General features: G+C 46.5%; 2 protein-coding genes across 6 annotated transcripts in view; both read right to left on the minus strand.

The window, feature by feature from the left end:
• The window catches only part of LOC118426919 (titin-like), a 41,822-nt gene extending 32,001 nt beyond the window's left edge, over positions 1 to 9,821 (minus strand). For 3 of the 5 annotated variants that reach the window (XM_035836541.1, XM_035836540.1, XM_035836539.1), the window contains exons 1-2: positions 7,151 to 9,793; positions 100 to 5,599 (exon numbers count right to left, since the gene is read on the minus strand). In XM_035836541.1, the coding sequence (XP_035692434.1) occupies positions 100 to 5,599; positions 7,151 to 9,667 (8,017 nt within the window). In that variant the 5' untranslated portion in view covers positions 9,668 to 9,793. Of the gene's footprint in view, positions 1 to 99; positions 5,600 to 7,150 lie in introns of all 5 variants that reach the window. The other 2 variants (XM_035836542.1, XM_035836543.1) reach the window with 1 other exon arrangement.
• A 2,254-nt stretch (positions 9,822 to 12,075) lies between these two features.
• LOC118426833 (hyaluronan synthase 2-like) lies at positions 12,076 to 14,222 on the minus strand. The gene is given in 2 exon segments (XM_035836380.1): positions 12,076 to 12,878; positions 12,881 to 14,222. Coding segments are annotated over 2 exon segments (1,818 nt in total). The 5' UTR covers position 14,222; the 3' UTR covers positions 12,076 to 12,401.
• Positions 14,223 to 18,685: the final 4,463 nt, after the last annotated feature.

The following is an 18,685-nucleotide window of genomic DNA, read 5'->3' on the forward strand; positions in this document are numbered from 1 at the left end:
GATCTCATTGCTTGTTCTTGACGGAACTTGATATCTTTGCTATCACATCAAACTGATTCTGCCCAATCAAAACATATCTATTCATGGCTAAGCCCTTACCTGTGACAATGCAGCTAGTTGTGACGGGGATGACCGAGACGCCCAGGTATGACCAGGCGGGCAGAGGTCCCACATCCAGGGTGTTCTCCTTCAGGACCTTCTGCAGTTGTCTGAGGGGAGGATGGAACCTTTTCCGGCTTTTGGGAGTCATTGGGGTGGGGGGTCTCCGGGTGGGGCTCCATGGCAACGGGATGACGATGGATCCCGGCTTCGGGGAAAGAATGTCTTCTCTCGGTTTCCATAGTAACAACGCTTTGTCCGCTGGTGACATAGGAGATGGCCATGTTGGCCACCTAGTTGGCGTACTGGAAGTATCCAGAGCAAGGGTTTTGGGTGGAAGCCTCCTTTGACTGGCCGCCTTGACATCTTCCTCGGATTCTTCTTCTGTTGTGAGTAGGTCTTCCTTGCTGCTGCGTTTTGTCAGGACTCTCCCCCTCCAACCTTTACCCTCTGACATGTCACTCTCAGCATCATCGTCTCCATAGTAACCCCTTTCGCTTCTGGACGACTCGTCCTCTTCGTCTATCCGCTCTAGATCCTCTGGTATTTCGTATCCTTGCCTTTCATCCTCTGACTCCTTCGTCTGGTCGTCCACTGAATCAGGATCTCCTTGGTTGTCTCTCAGCTGGTCTGGCTTTTGCAGATTTGCTACACCATGAACTTCCTCATCCTTCACCATCTCCACATCTTGTCCTTCCTTCTCATTTCCAGGTTCTCTTTCATCCTTCTCGGTTTGGGGAACGTCTTCTGATACTTCAGTAGCATCTTTCTCGTTGTCTGTAGGAGATGAGGCCCTTAGAGGACTTCCGTAATCTTTCAACGGTGTTTTCAGTGTTGGAATACCCGATGGCTTTGCTGCGCTGGGCATTTTTGATGGGCTTGTCGACTTTCTTATCGGACTCTTCGGTGTGTTAGGCGGTGGAGGCGGGCTGTCTACCCTCTTCCTTGGAGAAGTGGGCAGTGTACTTGGACCTATGGGAATCTTTGACGGACTAGGAGACTGTTGGAAGGGACCCGTTGAATGTTCTGGCTGTGGTTGATCGGGACTTTGTTGCTCAGTCAAACCTTCATCTGGCTTTGCTGAATGAGGAGGACTCTTTGATTGAAATGTGGGGATCTTCGACTGTCGTGCGGGCTTCTGTTTCACTGGCTGCTCCGATGATGCAGTGTCAGGTGCATCGTAGAATACATCCCCTTCGTTGTCACCATCTCTTTGTTGAGGTGGTTGAGATGACACAAACGCAGCGGCAAGAGCAACATCTTCGTGTGGAGAGACATCAGCAACATTAGCAACCTTTGTCATACTCGGGTCTGCTTCAAATGATGTGGCTTCTTCAACCCAGCCTGGTTCCCCTGCGGCCGCCCTTTGCCTGTTCAACTCGTTATCAACATCTCCATGGTCTGGAGGTTGAGAAGGAACAAAGGCAGTGGAAAGAGCGACTTCCTCTCGTGCTGGAATATCCACGACGTTTACAAGCTTTGTCATACCCGGGTCTTCTTCAAATATCGTTGTTCCTTCAACCAAGCCCTGTTCTCTCTTCGTGGCTTTTTGCCTGTTCAACTGACGGCTCCTTGTTGGGGACTGCGGCAGTGGAGACCACGGGAGCGGGATGACAACAGAGCTGATCCGCGGGGACAGGATCTCTTCCCGCGACCTCCAGACAACCACGGCTTTGTACGGTGGGGACGTTGGACTTTCCGGGGTGACCGGCTCGATTTCGGAAGAGGATAGCCTCGAGCTCTCGGAGGAACTGTCGCTCTTCCGTGGAAAGAATTTAGTCTGGGGAGACTTCTCTGTCACCTTGGTCACCGGCTTGTGCGTCGGCCTTACCGGTTTATACGGGCTTAGCGGCTCGACTTCGGGTGACGACGGGTCGTCCAGGTCCGGTTCCATAGTTTTGGGTGTGACATCTGTCGCAGCACTTTGTGCTTCTTGTAGCTTCTCATCTGTGTCATAACCTGACGGAACAACTCCACATTGGTATTCGTCCTCTGCCTTCACGAGTTCTGGTTGTCCTGGTGTTGTAGACTTATCCTCTATTGCCTCTGTTGACATCTGTTCAGACTCAGTTGGCACATCCTGGTCTGTAAGCGTGTACTCAGTACATAAGGCACCTGTTTTGGTATCAGAGACCATTGTTTCTATCGGTAATTTCGTCCAACGATCGCCGTCCTCCTCCACTACCCCTTCTGTAGCTGATACGTGCCTCCTCGTTGCTCCCCCAAACTCGAACAGCCTTTGTCCCTCATGCGGTTCTGTGGGGGTCCAGGGCAGAGGAATCGCTATTGAACCTGGTCTGGGGGAAAGGATGTTTTCGAGTGGCTCCCATGGCAGAACGGCCTTGTTTGGTGGTGACGTTGGCACCGTATGTTGTTCTTTAGAACCTATTTTTGTCGGCTTTGTCGGACTTAAAGGCTCGACCTCAGGTGAAGATGGAACCCTGTTGTCCTGTTCCGTACTCTGTGATGTGTCATCTTTTACTTTGGATTCCGAAGCCCTTTCCTTGCTAGGGGAGATGTCATAGCCTGAAGGAACTACTCCACTCTGGAACTCCGTAAAGCCAGGTTGTCCTGATATTTTAGATTGGTCCTCTGACACCTCTGTGGGGATCTGTTCTGATTCACTTGGTACAATCTGGTCCGAGAGTGTTTGCGAAGTCGACGTTTTGGAGGGTTGTTTCGTCTGAATATCCCTATCCTGTTCAGTTACTTCAGCGGCTGTAACGTCTCTTCTCGGGGCTCGTCCGAAGTCGAAGGCCTGCTGTATCTCGGGTGATGGTGTGGGGGTCCAGGGCAACGGAATGGGTATTGAGCCTTGTCTAGGCGAGATGATCTCCTCGATTGGCCTCCATGGAAGCACGGCCTTATCTGGTGGTGACATTGGTGCCGAATGTTGTAGTTCTTCAGGTCTCTGTGATGTGTTATCTTTGGCTGTATCTTCTTTCTCTTGTGGCTTGTGCCCAACTTTTGAAGTTGGGATCCTGGATTGTGGTGCTTTATCCTTGTCATGGGATCCATATCCAAGCGGAACAGCTCCATAGTCGTACTCTTCATCCGCCTCTAGGAATTCTGATTGTTCAGATTTATCAAGCCGACCCTGTGTCTCCTCTGTTGGGGCTTGTTCAGAGCTTGTTGCTGGTAGTCTCTTTCGATGATCACTTCCCTGTTCTACCGTATCCTCTGTAGGTGTTACGCCCTTGTCTGAAGGTGACATGGGTATTGACTGGTCCTGTGCCTCTTCTGATGTGGTGATTTCGGGTTCGGTGGGTTTGTCCTGGTCTGAAAACGTATAGGAAGTGCGTAAGGTACCGCTTTCGGTATCAGATATTAGGGTTGTTGTTGGTTGTTTAGTCTGGCCTTGGTCACATTCCTCTTCTACTGTCTCTTCTTGAACCGTTACGTGTCTTCTCGACGCGCCCCCGAAGTCAAACGCCTGTTGTTTCTCAGGGGATGGTGTGGGAGTCCAGGGCAAGGGAATCGCGATAGATCCTGGTCTTGGCGAGATGATCTCCTCAATTGGTCTCCATGGCAGGACAGCCTTGTCAGGAGGTGACATCGGCGCCGCGTCATCTTTTACGTTAGATTCCGGTGCCCTTTCTTTGCCAGGGGAGGCGTCAAAGCCTGAAGGAACTTCTCCGCTCTGGTATTCTTCCTCTGCCTTTGAAAGGCCTAGCTGTCCGGGAATTTCAGATTTGTGCTCTGACAATTCTGCGGGGATCTGTTCGGATTCACTTGGCACATTCGGGGCTCCTCCAAAGTCGAACGCTTTCTGTTTCTCAGGTGATGGTGTGGGGGACCAGGGCAGTGGAATGGGTATTGAGCCCGGTCTAGGCGAGATTTTCTCCTCGATTGGCCTCCATGGAAGCACGGCCTTATCCGGCGGTGACATGGGCGCCGAATGTTGGATATCTTTCGACTTCTGGGTCTCAAAGCTGACTCTTCGTTTCTCTAACTTGTCAGATGACAGTCGGCCGTCCGGTTTTCCTACGTCATGAGGTGACATGAGCGCCGAATGTTGGATATCTTTCGAGTTCTGGGTCTCAAAGCTGACTCTTCGTTTCTCTAACTTTTCAGATGACAGTCGGTCGTCCGGTTTTTCTACTTCATCTGTAGATTCTCTGGACTCTGGAACATTTCCTTCGAATGGCTGCCTTTGGTCTGATACATACGGTGGTGAGAGGATGTCTGTTTCACGGATCGCTAGGTCGTTCTGAGTGGGTTGCTGTCCTCCAGATGGCACAGAGGATGAAACCAGATCAAGACCAATGGGAGGACGTGGTGGTAGAGGAGCCGGAGGGAGCACAGCGTCTGGTTGGGCTTCCCCGGAGATATTTTCAGGACCAGTTTGAAACGTTTGCGCTGGTTGTCCAGGATGTTGTGTTGCGGGCTGTGGTGGAGGGTAGCCCATGTCACCCGCCGGTGGATACGGTTGTGGAGGATACGCTGACTGAACGGGTGGGTAAGGAGGGTAAGGACCTTGTGGGAGCTGTGGTGGAAATACTGGATCATGTCTCGGTGGATATGCTGGATGTGGAGGTGGGTATGGCGAGCCGGGAGAAGCCTGTTCTTGACCGCTGCTCACTCCTTGCGGAGGATGGCCCGGGTAGGGAAACGCGGCCCCCGGGGGAGTGTAGAAGGGAGATGGGGAGGGGGTGGAAGTTGGGGGATACGGTGCTGGACCAGACTGACAAGGGGCATCGGACGACGGTCCAGGCGGATAAGGGGCATCGGGCACTGAAGCAGGCGGGTAAGGGGCATTGGGCACCGGTCCAAACGGGTAGGGGGCATCGGGAACCGGTCCAGGTGGGTAAGGGGGATCAGACGACGGTCCAGGCGGATAAGGGGCATCAGACGACGGTCCAGACGGATAAGGGGCATCGGATGCCGGTCCAGGTGGATAAGGGGCATCGGACGTCGGTCCAGACGGGTAAGGGGCATCAGGAACCGGTCCAGGCGGGTAAGGGGCATTGGGCGCCGGACCAGGTGGGTAAGGGGCATCGAGTGCCGGTCCAGGCGGGTAAGGGGCATTGGGCACGGGACCAGACGAGGAAGGTGCCAAACCAGGCGGATAAGGATCATGGAAAGCCAGACCAGGTGGGTAAGGGGCATCTGGTGCTGGTCCAGACGGGTAAGGGGCATCGGGTACCATTCTACGAGGGTAAGCGACATCGGGCACTGGACCAGACGAGAACGGGGCATTGGACGCCTGACCAGGCAAGTGAGGAGCACAGGGCGCTCCGGGAGGATATGACGGGTCGTGCACAGGCTGGCTGACCCCCGCGTTGTACTGCCAGGGGGAGGAGATCAGACCTTCGGGAGGAGGGGGTAGCTGTACGCCTACATGGGGTGGTTGTGGTACAGTAGGCATGGTAGGCTGGTCCGAGGAGGGGTACGGAAGAGTAGATCCATGTTTCCCCGCTGTGATGTCCCCAGTAGGAGGCCCTCCGGTTGGTGGCAACACCGGCGGTTGAGCAACCCCTTCATTTGACCGTTGTTCTCCCTATAGGATGTGATAATACAAAAACGCCATTGGAAAGAAGCTGTCACTAAGGTAAGTGCACACAAACAAGTAACACGGTAAACACAAAATAGAACATGAATATAGTAACGTTAACGAGATGTCTGTCAAATTTGCTGTTGTTTGGTTTCACCTGGCCTGCTAATGTGGTAATAGTGGACGAATGGTTACAGCAAGGTTTGCTGAAACATTTGACTTTGGCACATATCTTGCAACTTTCCTTGGTATTACAGCAAAACCTCTGATTTTTGTATTCAACGTTTTGAACATAACATGGTCATGGCTTTTTGCATTGGTGATTCGATGGTTAATCCAAATACTAATTTCAATACCAATAAGTGCCAACAAAATTTGGTCAAAGTTAATTTAGGCGACTCAATATTGGCCGTTAATACCGGTGTTGGTTAACTAACGCATTAGTATTCACACCACGACTGTGTGAGTTCATCCATAAATAAACACAACGAACAGCTTCTTTATTTACCACACCTTGTCTTCTACGCAATTACTTTGAAACAGCAAACTTAAAGTTTAATTTTCTTTTGCAATACAGACTCAGCGTATATTTTCCGTCATCTGAAAACATACATTCTCCTATGTTAAACATAGACATGTAATTTTACGTTTGAGTCTGTTAAATACTTTGACCTGGACGATTCCAAGTTCTGACCCCTACTCAATTTATAATGATGCCGCGTACATGTGTATAATTAACAAAGGCCAAAGTTGAAGTGACACCTGGATAGTCTACTGCTTTGAAAACAAACATTCTCTTAGAAGCAATTTCTCTTGCGAAAGGCAAGGAAGCAGAGGATGCTAATAGATACCTACAATGTCTTAAAGGGTGGTGGACAAAGATCGCACACCCAAAGAAGCATGTGAACACCTTATTGTAGCGTATGCACCAATTGTCACGTTCAACATTCGATATTAATGGCTCACTGTACAATATCAAAGGACGGCTCGCACGGACATATCATAGACTAATTTCAGCACACCTTTTGTCTATTGTTAAAGGTAAGGTCAGGAAAAAATATACGAGTTTCTGTTAGTGGGTAATAGTAGGAATGCAAGCACAAGTGTTGAAGTTGTTAACTTGCGAATCCCATTAGGAAGACATAAACACACTCCTCTAGAGTAAAAATTCTGCCAATTTTGTAGTCTAGGTAAAGCAGAAGATGAAGTACATTTTACCGTATGTCCATTGTATGGTAGCGATAAACGCATTCTATTCGACTATGTGTTAAGTAAATGTCCCCACTCCAGCTACTTGAATAGTAAAGAGAAATTTATATTCCCTGCAGCCTGCAATAAACCAACTTTAACCAATCATACATCTAGTACACAATTACCAAGAAGCGAGAGCAAGTCGAATGTATTAGAGTAGATTAGACGTCTATATACACATATAAAATGCATCTGATTGTTACATGCATATAATTGTTACCTTATTGACCTGTACTTAGCTCAGTGGGGAAAATGTACACTGTAAATGTCTTCATTATTTATTTATTAATAAAAAGTAAGACTCACTATTTGTTTGACATCACCGAGTGGACTTGGTTCCTGGCCCTCTCCGGCAGAAGGTGTGACCGAGGCCGTCACTTCGGGACAGGACGGGGGTGCCACCAGGCTCGCCCGGGCTCTAGACGGCACCTCGTCCGCCGGTCTGTCTGGTTTCTCTCCGGTCGGTCCAAACGTCTGAAGTGTCTCCTCTTCTTCACCTGTAGTCCCAACCCTCACCTGCTGTTGGTTCTTTAGCAAAGGGTCGGTTTTGATTAAAGGCTCTGGTGGTTTCACCTCGCGTTCCAACTTATCGACCGTTTGAAACTCTGGTAGTGGTTTTGATTCCAGTGAACTTTTCCTTGTGACCTTCACCTTCGTGGGGGAGGGATCCTCGGGGACAACTATCGCCTTAGCTTTTGAAGGAAAGAGCTGGACAGTTTCTTCAACCAGTTCTTCGTCTCCTCCTTCTATAAAAGACATGGTAGGTTGTGGGCCCGAAGGAAGCGTAGCCGTGACTTTTGTATCTTGGGAGTGAACTTGAGCTTGTTGTCCTACAATGGTTTCTTCTTGTTGGTAGGAGACTGTAGTTGGTAGTGGTGAGTCTGTTCCTGAAGACGGGGTTGTAATAGCTGTAACATCAGGAGGATGAAGTACAGGGACCATGCTTGTTTTTGGTTTGACTTGCACATCATCTTCGGGCATCGATGGCTTCTCTGGCACCGGACTTATAGCCTGGCACGTCTCCTCTTCCCCCTCGGTCTCCAGGGCTCTGGTCTGATGCTGATTCCTTTTGAGGACGTCTTTAGTTATCAGTGACTTTGGTGGTTCGACTTGGCTCTCCACCTCTTCTGTTGGAGGAAGTTCTGTATGCATTGGTGCCTCTTCTGAAGACGCTCGACGGATCTTGACCTTGGACTGAGGAGGTGGGGGCGTGACGAGGGTGGCCTTCGCCTGTGATGGAATTACGTCTGGAACTACGCTGACTTCTTCAGTCTTCGGTTCTGGTAATCCCTCTTGAACAGCGTCTCCGGTTCCAATGGCCTCATCCCAGGTTCTTTCATGAGGACTGCTTGGGTCCTTACTTTGTTCTTCTTCAATAGGTTTGTCTTCGTCCTTAGCACCAGCGTCAACTTTGTCATCTTTAGTTTCTTCCTCTTCAGAAGGTTTGTCTTGAGCAAGAACGACATCTCTGTCATCCGTACTTTCTTCTTCTTTGGTAGGTTTGTCTTCTTCTTTAGTATCAACGACATCTCTGTTATCTTTATTTTCTTCTTGAGTCTGTGGTTCTAGGGTTTCCTTTTCAACAGTGTCCTCGGTCCCAATGGCTTCGTCCCAGCTCCTTTTATGAGGGCTACTGGGGTCTTTTGTTTCTTCTACTTCAGTAGGTTTGTCTTCGATCTTGGCTCCAATGCCAACTCTGTCATCTCCTATTTCTTCTGTTTGGGTAGGTTTTCCTTCGTCCTTAGCACCAACGATATCTCTGCCATCTTCGTCATCGTCTTTTTTACTAGTTTTGTCTTCGGCCTCAGCACCAGCAATATCTCTGTCATGTATATCATCTTCTTCTTTAGTAGGTTTGTCTTTGACCTTAGCACCAACGTCCACCTTGTCATCTATACTTGAACTTACTTCCGCTTGGCTCTCCTGATCCGATACCCTTGGAACAAAAACATATCCTTCACTGATACTTTCGGTCATGCTTGTTGTCGTTCCAAGCGGCCCTTGAGCTGAGAGAAAACCCTTAGGCCTGTCGTCCAACGTAGCACGAGCTACATCGGCAGGTTGAGTTGAAAATCCAGATCGCGTTATACCAGTAGCACGAACGGTCTGTGGAGGGACATCTGTTGCTTTTCTCTTCAGTACTCCTGGTGTATGCGAGGTGGAATAAGCAGAGGTTGTGTATTTTTGCTCCGGTGTGCCAACTCTGTGTGCCGGAGTAGAAGACCTGATGAAATTTCCATATCTTCCCCGCTTCATTTCTTCCATCTCCCCCTGAACAAGAAGGAAGTCTCCTTCCATTCTGTCACCCTGTGGGGCACCTCTCCTGCTGTCAGCCGGGGTCCTCATTGGAGAGGCTGTACGTCTACTTGGTTGGTATCCAGACCGGCCTGTCGCTGTGGTAAACACATCTAATCCAGTTGTTGTTGTGAGTCTGTAATGTCCTTGCCCGCTGGCCATGCCAGTTGCTGGTGACCGCCCCCTCCCCAGTACGCCATGTTGTTTATCTCTCCACGATCCTGTCATGGAGGGGACCGAGGAAGCTCCAGGGAGGCCACCGGCAGCAGCGCCACGTCCTCCCGTGTACCGTATGTCCCGCGGTACGGTACCAGACACGGGACTCCTCTGTGGAAGCTCGTAGGACGTCGCTGACACCCCGGATCCATAGCGAGTCGTGTGCGTCGCAGTTGTGCCGTACCTCTGGCCGCTGACAGCGGACCTGACACCCCGTCCTGTCCCGTCCGTCCTACCTGCATCCCTCCCTTGATTCTCCGAGTCTTTCACCACATAGCGATACTTCTTACTCCCTCTGTTCTGGCGAATCATTGTGACAATACAGACCAAATACACGACAAAAAGGACCTCTTATTAAACACACAAAGACATCACCATGGACGAGACGTTGAACAGACAGTACGTGTTTCCGACCTGGGCGGACCTTATAATAAAGGGATCTGCGACAATGTATGAGTAAGTTGTTTGTTCACGTGGAAAATGTGCGACACGCCTGCGGAGAACATGGCGGCGTGTATTCTTCAAATGTAGTTAGGATGACGTCAGGTTGTAAGATGGCAATAACTGTACATGCTTTAAAAGAAGAAATTCAATTGGATATTATAACCCACAAACAATTCTATGCATATATCACTGACTTGCCATTATCAAATACTCAAACACATATCAGCATAATATTAATAGACAGCGTTTCATTTAGAATAATAAACGTATGTCAATGTGTAGAATATTGCACAATAAGTTTTGTCTGTTTTTCTTGTCGTCATAGGAGGTGGCGCATAAATACCATTTTCCTATGTTGTACAGTCTGTACAGAAAATGTACGTAGAGAACAGGTTGTTCGGGTGCATAGCTTGAAGAGTTTACGCCTCTGTTACGTGCTGGCATTGCGCCAAGGTGACACCATGCAGATTGTTTACCATCTTTGGTATTTGAAGACTTATAAGTATTTCCCTAAAGACGATGTGTTGTTATTCAGACATTTAGTTGTCAAGCAATTAAGACACCTCAGCCTACAAAGGCAGGTGTCATGCTCTACACTTTCTATAGTTAGAGGATATCTATATTGGCTAAAATGTGCCAATATGTTCTCAAAACGTCCAACGTCCAAAAAATATATGCTTGGAGATCGGATTTTTTTTAACTACACGAATTGTGGTTAAGTCTATATTAGCAATAGATGACACCAGGTCGTTGCACCGATGGATACACGCGTATGGTCACGTATTGCCTTGTCTGAATATGATATTGTCATATCAATCATCAGTCTAAACCAAAACGCCCCAAGAGAAATATTCAATCCGCTATCAACTATCAAGTCGAAGTCAGACTTTAAACAAGCTTGGAACAAGCATGTGTATATACGGTGACATTGTTTTGATGGTTGTTGTGTCGTACATGTGTTGTCGTCCTCCATTAAATTAAGTGATTAACCCCCATGTTAGACACAGAGACGAACTGTAAACGGTTTGGGCTCTTCGGGCGTTCACCTATCAAGGGGTGTGTTCCTGCATAGCCACTACCAGGCTCCACAGGTCGTTGGAAAATGGTAGAAATCGGCCAAATAAGACAGAAAACAAACCAGAGGAGTTAGATGGCCGAGGTGGACCACAGGTTGCAAATTGTACTCCTCGGCCATCTAACTCCTCTGGCCTGTTTTTTGCCTTATTTGGCCAAATCCTACAATTTTCCAGCAACCTGTGGAGCCTGGTAGAGGCTATTCCTGTAATACATGTGCTGATTTGGTTGCTTCGTCGACTATAACGACTTATATAATATTAGCTACACTTCCAAGATTACTGACGGCAAAATGTCTCTGGTCTATGACCGATAAACATTGAATACTACTTCGACACGTTCCGACCGATCACACCCAGCTGGTTGCAAATAAACTCAGTAATGTCATGAGTTCATCCACAAATTACACGAGGTGGGCTATCATCTCCATTTTTTCCTACGATAATAGATATACCTGTCCACTGTCCTGGGCATTTAATGACCTTTCCCTCATCAAGAACTGGTTTGTTGCAGCCGTACGTGCCTAAGGCATGGAGTGACACAAAGGGCGGAACGTGCGCATTGGTTCCAAGTCAACGCGCAGGTAAAATGGCGAGGGGGTAAAAGGTCATAGTCTACAATACAGTCTAAAACGTCTGGCAATGTTGTGGTTTCCCACGAAGACCTTGAAATTGATATGCTTAATAGTCTATAATGGAAATGTTACATCTGTAGACTGATCGTGAATACTGGTAGTAGCTTTCGAATTTAAAAAAGAGTGATGGTAATTATCAATGTGTGGTGATCCTTAGAATGACCTGTCTGTTTACATTCAGATAGTATCTCATCATTACAAGGTGTGTAGTTTGGCAATATGTCGTTAGGGGACAGGCTTTACTGTCACCATCCAGGTGGAACAAGTGAGTAGTCCGGACAAATCTAACAAGTAGTCCGCTAGGAGGCGTACATGATATCTGCATTCTATTATCTGCATTATATTATCGAACCACATCGTTTGGTAATACTAGTACTACTCAGTTCAAGAATACAAGCTGCTATTTGGTGGTACCCTTTGAAGACTTACCAAGCGTCTAGAAAGCTCCGTAAAAGATTTATTCCTTCAGTGCATCAACGTCACAGACAGTGTAACTGTAAACAATTCTGTTCCTTTCACACACAAAAAAACACAAAGTGCCTTAAAGTTTAGAGAAGAACTGATAACTTGGATACCATAGTTGTCAATTACATACAGAATAGACGAGTACACAATTATTAAAAATCATGGACATCTGTGGTCCTTGTGGCACGAATACTGATGAATTGTATGAATCTTGTATACGTATGCGATTACATTGGTTGAGTACATTGATTGAAATGGATACCATTTCTATGCAATGTTCAGATATAGATATTTTCCTACACGGATACAAGACAAGGCTGCTCCAAACTGTTTTCTGTGCTCAAACTTCAACACTAGTATTTGGACGAATAAAAGAAAACAACGCAAAACAATTATGAACATCGGATCATTTGGTTGAATTTGACTATATCAAACGTTACAGTCCTGTAACTGGCTCTGACCGGGCGGCTCATGATAGGAGCCGTTCGAGACATTCTTCCTTATTAAAATGCGCCGTTTTGGACGGAATTCCGGACACTTGCGGAGCCTGCTCCACAGTTCGGACAGCACGTCTATAGGGCCGCTGTACGAGATCTTCCACTGGGACAGCACCAGCATTATGAACCAGTACACCGCGAGAACGCCGAAGCCAATGCTAAGATACAAGATCTTGGTTTTGTTTAGATCTATCCATGACTCCATCGCGATTGTGTATGCCACTCCCCCGAAAACGACCAACGCCCACGTGATCAAAGGTACGATTGGCATGAAGTTTGTTACGATTTTCTTCCTCCCGCTAGTTCCCCACCCGGTCTTATTGATGGTCATGATTGCCCAGAACTTTATCGGCACAAGGCTGGTCATGTAGAGGAACGAGTACATGGACGTATACATCATCACAGCGTCTCACCCGTAAGGAAGCTTGGCGTAGATGGGACTTTTAGGATTCCGACTATCTGGATGACCAGAAGGGCGAGAATGATGTTCCAGAGGACGCCGCTGTAGAAGAGGCGGACTACCGTGATGGTGACCAGCAAGGGGAACGTTGTGGTCACCACAGCCTCGTATGCCATCCAAATGTGGTGCTTGTGGAACCACATGGCGTTGTAGAGTAGTTCGCGAAAGTACGACTTTGTCCAGCGGGTCTGCTGGTTGAGCCAGCGGAGATACTGGGCAGGAGTTTCCGTGTAGGCGAAGGAGCGGACCGTGTATCTGGTGCCGTAGCCGAGGCTGAGGATGCGGTTGGTGAGGTGGCGATCGTCGCCGAAGGTACATCGGGTCCCGAGGAAGGTTTGCTTGTACCAGTCATCGACGAAACCTTGGAGAAGGTCGTTACGGTACAGCCCTAGAGGCCCGCTGATGCAGCTCACCACGTTGAAGTAGGACTGACAGGCGCGCTCGATGTTGAAGGCCATCCAGTAGCGCAGGCTGCTGAGGAAGGAGATCCACGAGTCGGAAGGATTCCAGATTCGCAGCTCGCCTCCCACAGCTCCAATGGACTCGTCCGCGTCCAGAATCTTCGCCATCTCCCTCGTGCACTGTGGATCCAAGATGGTGTCCGAGTCACATACTTGGATATAGTCCACGGTGTTCCCTAGAGCTTTAAACGCCGTGTACATCACCTCTCTCTTCCCTCCCCACTTCTGCATGACACAAACATACCGTTTGTTCTGTATGGTCTCCTCAAAGGCTCTATTAGTCCCGTGTACTATCCCAGTACTACCATTTTCCACTTCAGTCTTCACTTCAGAGCTCGGTTTGCTAAAGTTTGCCAGCTTTAGCTGCACTTTAAACGGAACCTTTACGTGATAGTTTTGCTGACTAACGCACGTTTCTGCCTCTTCTCCGAACACTTCCAGGAATATATCCCTCATGTAGAGGTCATCCTTCTTATTCCCGTCTATCACCATAATGACCTTAAGATCCGGGTAGTCAATGTCACGCGCGGATTCAAGACACTTGCGTAGAAGGAACGGGTCTTCTTGATACGCTGAGATGCACAAAGCGATTTTCTTGTTCTTACAGTCGGGTAGAACTTCCGTTCTGATCCTTCGATTTTCGAGAAGGGCAAAGATGCTTTGCATGAGGAGGTGAAAAAACAAGATGGCGCCGTACAGCCCGAATGACAGATAGCCGTCGGCGGTGTAGATGAAGCGGAGACCGTAGGCGTAGGCCACGACCAGACCAGCGGAGAGAAGTACACAGAACACTGTGGTCAGGATGATACGGGCGACCTGCTGGCACTGCATCTACAAAGGTACAAAGAAGAAGAGTTCGAATTCATGCACAACTACTGTTGATACAGTGAAGTGAGACAAGTTGTCGAAATCTTGCATTTTTCTTTAGCAAATTAAAATTAACATGAAAACATGAAAATTAATAGATTGTGAAATGGTACTGCTAAACGTATAAGACAACATGATGATATATTACATAATATTCTTTGACTTTAAGACCACGCTCTTGGCAGACCTGTTAAGTATACTATTAAGTCATCGCGTATGGTTTTACAATGTCTGATACTTCGCATCTTTTTAAAGGTCGTTTTCTCTTTCTGCGACCTTGCCATTCTGAACTTTGGTAGCAGATACACAAATTTCGCGTGACTGGAAAGCGTCTACATACCACGGGTACAATGATGGTGGCCTATATTCACTACCAATTGTCGCATCTGTAAATCAAACAATCCTTTTATCCGTACGTGCTCCAGTGAGACATTTTATGTTTTCTTAGAGGGAGGTATGTAATAAATTCTCTTGTGGGGTAGTGTTGAGAGCGAGTTTAAAAAAAACACACGTGGATTTCGTGATTATTTTGTCGGGTTGTTGGCTAATCTCGTGGCTTAAGCGAAGTCAACTAATTTTGACAGAACTGATGATAACTAAGTGAACACAACAACATATATGATTGCATTCATTATAAATAACACTCTCTCAAATTAGTGAAATCGAGTGGCGTATTCGGCAGCGTGTTTGGCTCAGCACCTACAGGTCCCGGGTTCGAATCCTGCCGTGTCACTGATCTTGTTCCCTTAGGAAAGGCACTTTACATGGCACGACCAGGTGAAAATGTGTATCTAGTTTCAGCTATGGGCGTCCCTTCGATAAGACGTAAAATGGAGGACCCGTGTCTGGGGAGAGCCACACGTTTAAACTCAAAACTCACCACAAAAGAGTAGCGATGATGCAAATCCTTCTGCCTAGACTTGTATATACTCATTGGACTCATTCGGGCATTCCTCAGCTAACCGACATCTATATCACCGCAGTCATCCCTTAGTTAATGACACAAGTTCGTGAAGCTCGCAATTATATACCTTTCCAGTGCATAATGCCCTGGTATGTATCCAGTGCATACTGCTCTTAGTACATTGTGCCCTACCAATAAGGGTCTGCCTAAACACCTCAAAGTACCTCAAACAAACTCAAACGGCTCTAATATGTAGTATACGCAGGGAAACAACCTTATGTGGTGCTGTGGATACATTATCTATGCATTTATCAATAAAAAACACAGCAAGCCCAAACTATTCATCAGTTATTTGGACTTAGGTAGCTGGTTTCAAGATCTGCGTCCTTGCCCTACAAGGTTCGTGACTGATAAAAAATCTACATTCCATGACGTAAAATAATAGTGGACTATTTACTACCCATCGTTAAAATGATAAATCGGGCCAATAGATACTGAAATCTTGCGTGCTCTAGTAAGATATACATGTACATTGTATTTTATTTCCTTTGGTGTGTCGCTTTCAAGAGAGTGTAGATTCTGTGACACGTATACGCGTAAGTTAATATCCCCTCACCGTCATGGCTGCGTTGTCCACAACCCCAAGTCATGCCAAGAACATTGGTGCCATTAAAACGAGCCTAGTCATGATGACATCAATGATTCTACCCTGAACCTAGGAACAGAGATTTGCACATCAATTTGATGATGCAACAATCATGCCCAAAAGCAGTCATCATACCTTCAGATTATGCTTGACCTTTTCTAAACCTCGTTCAAACGCTTTTGTGAAATGCATAAAAAGTCTTGTACATAAATGTTACGTATGTATGTTTTTTATCTAAGAGCCTGCACTGAAGTCATCTAACATTTTAATGGTTCACGGTCACAAGTAATACACACGGGTCCATTGCAAACTTATGTCCAAAGTATAATAACATGACATTGTCTCGTCTTGTTAAAGAGCTCTGTCCCTGTCTCTAAATGAGTGTCGTTTAATAGAGGCACATCCATTTCACCCTGTAGGTCAGAAGTAGCAGTAAAAATGTCAGAAGAAGTAAATCTACTGTACAACTGACAACCCTGACCCTTTGCTGAACCGTAATGTAACGCAGCAGGTGTTTGAATTACCAACTGTGCGTCTAATTGATACTTGTTGAAGAGCGTATCACGCTAGTTCTGTTCACTAGATATTGGGCACAAAAAGACCCTTGCTTACGGTGGACTGACAAAGTTGTGATGTCTTACAGACTAATTTTGACTGTGTGCATGGTTTGCAATTTCAATCACGCGTGGTTTGGTCAAATATTAGGTACGCCCCACATGGTTGATTGTTTAAAAAAAGGTTCCAACAACACGATCTTACGTGTTGGGGCGTGTCAGTCCATAATGATCTTTCACCATACCCTTTCCCCCCCAAATAAAATCCTGTCAAAACTTTATATCAGTATATTGTGTCTGAAAACATAGTCCTTGACCCAGACCCATCGTACCTTCTCAGAATCAAGCAACGAACTGTCTCCCCTGATCCATTCAAAACACTCTGAAATGCTGTGAAATACTTTGAATCTTGTTAGAAGCGTTTACTTAACGCAGTACGATTTCTGACACACGTAAGCCAGTCGTAATGGCTGTACATAATTTCCCCATAAATAGTGACTACATAGAGAGATAATGTGTTTGGCACCTTCCAAATCTGGCTCAACAAGTGGTCAGTGCCCTCATTGATCATGGTCCGACAGGTTGCGCCATGTTTGGCGTCCTGACGCGACCCCATTTTATGTACTCAGAACAAGAACTCTACAGTGTCTGTAAACTCCATAGTTACATTCCATCATCATGTTTAAAGGCCAAACTTAACACGTATATTCTGTCGTCATGCGAGGCAAATAGAATATTAAGACCGACAGTTTATTTGATTTTCATTGTCGTCAATTCGAGGAAAAGTCGAAATCACTCATAACGAAAGATTTTGTTTGAACCTTTGTTTGTTCATGAAAGGTCAAATCTTTTCATTGACGTCATCAAGGAAGAGGTATACTAAAGCAAGGGTCAAACAAAATATAGAACAGGGTACAATTTACATCTTTTTGAATAGATCTAACGATGACAAACTTCACAGCTACTTTTTATCAACATGCTAAGGTATAAATAGACGACAAACGAGCACGTAATGACTCTTAAAGTAAACACATATAATATCTGTACATGTCCTCACAAGAAGCAATGTCCAGTGTCCAGGCACATAAGCTACGACATATCTATTGCCCTGTGCTTTCATCGATATCTCTGCTATGCATATGGAATGTTGAAAATACACAGAGCAACGAGTCTATGGTAACAGCTTCTTCACATATAACTTTTGTCACCATACTAACATGGTAATAACATGGTTTGAGACCAGCTAATCATGGCTAGTAAACACCTGCAAGAAAGTCACCAGGCGAGGTAAATAGGTCATCTGACACTTAAAATTAGTTAGCTTTGTTATGTTGTATTATGAGTACTTCTTGCTACAATATTCTGGCATCCTGAGATTAGATCTATGTGTGTTAAGGTTTTAATAATGGACCTTCCAAAAACGACTAAAGGTACATTAAGACAACACCTGTCTAAACGTTGGTTTGGCAGACGTCGTGTTTCCGAGAAACTCCAGTAACGTGACCATATCATTACGAGTTGTGAATCTCTCGGAAGCTTTGCCCGGCAAGATTCAAAATACGTAGCATACTTTCCTTGACTCAAGCGTAATCGCTAATTCTATTATGAAGGCGCAAGACCAGTTGTAATGTGTCTCATCAAAGCATTACAGTCTTCACATGATTGCTTCAGGGTCACCTTTTAGACACTGAGTACGTTATGGACAGCAGATAGTTGTCCGACATTGATATATATAAAGTAGGTTCGCGTCATATTCTAAGCAGGGGTTTGTATCGATTGTATAGTTTGTCCATATCGGCATGGTCACATTCGGCGTAGGTCGTCAAACGGTTTTATGTTGTACATTTCGTTATAGGTTTTGACAGACTTAATTACTCAACCGCCGACAAGGATTTCCATAAAAAGACAGCAAAGTTTCGCAAGACATGTGCACGACTGCCTAAAGACACTGTTTGCGATCGTGCGAGGATTGCACGACGTGTGTGATCGAGCCCTGACGATCTATATCGTACCAATTTAGGTATTGCTTGCCCCGTGATCGTTAAAACCTCTCTACATACACAAGATCGTGTGCCCTTAACTCTTCTCTCATAACTGTAGGTTCAAACAACGAACATCATTTACTAAATGTATCTGCCTATAGATCTAATTACGTACCTTTGTAAGAACGCCTGAGACACCTGTTGAGTAGCAAAGGACAGCTATGTATCCTCCACCGGCACTATAGACGGACTTCACCCCCACTATAGTGCTGTAGCTGTGTCCCTGCAAGTAAGTGACAAACGATTCGATGTGCAGGTTGATAAGAAACTTTCCCCTGCCCT

Source organism: Branchiostoma floridae, chromosome 12 (assembly GCF_000003815.2).
Source record: "Branchiostoma floridae strain S238N-H82 chromosome 12, Bfl_VNyyK, whole genome shotgun sequence".
In the NCBI taxonomy this organism is placed as follows: domain Eukaryota; kingdom Metazoa; phylum Chordata; class Leptocardii; order Amphioxiformes; family Branchiostomatidae; genus Branchiostoma; species Branchiostoma floridae.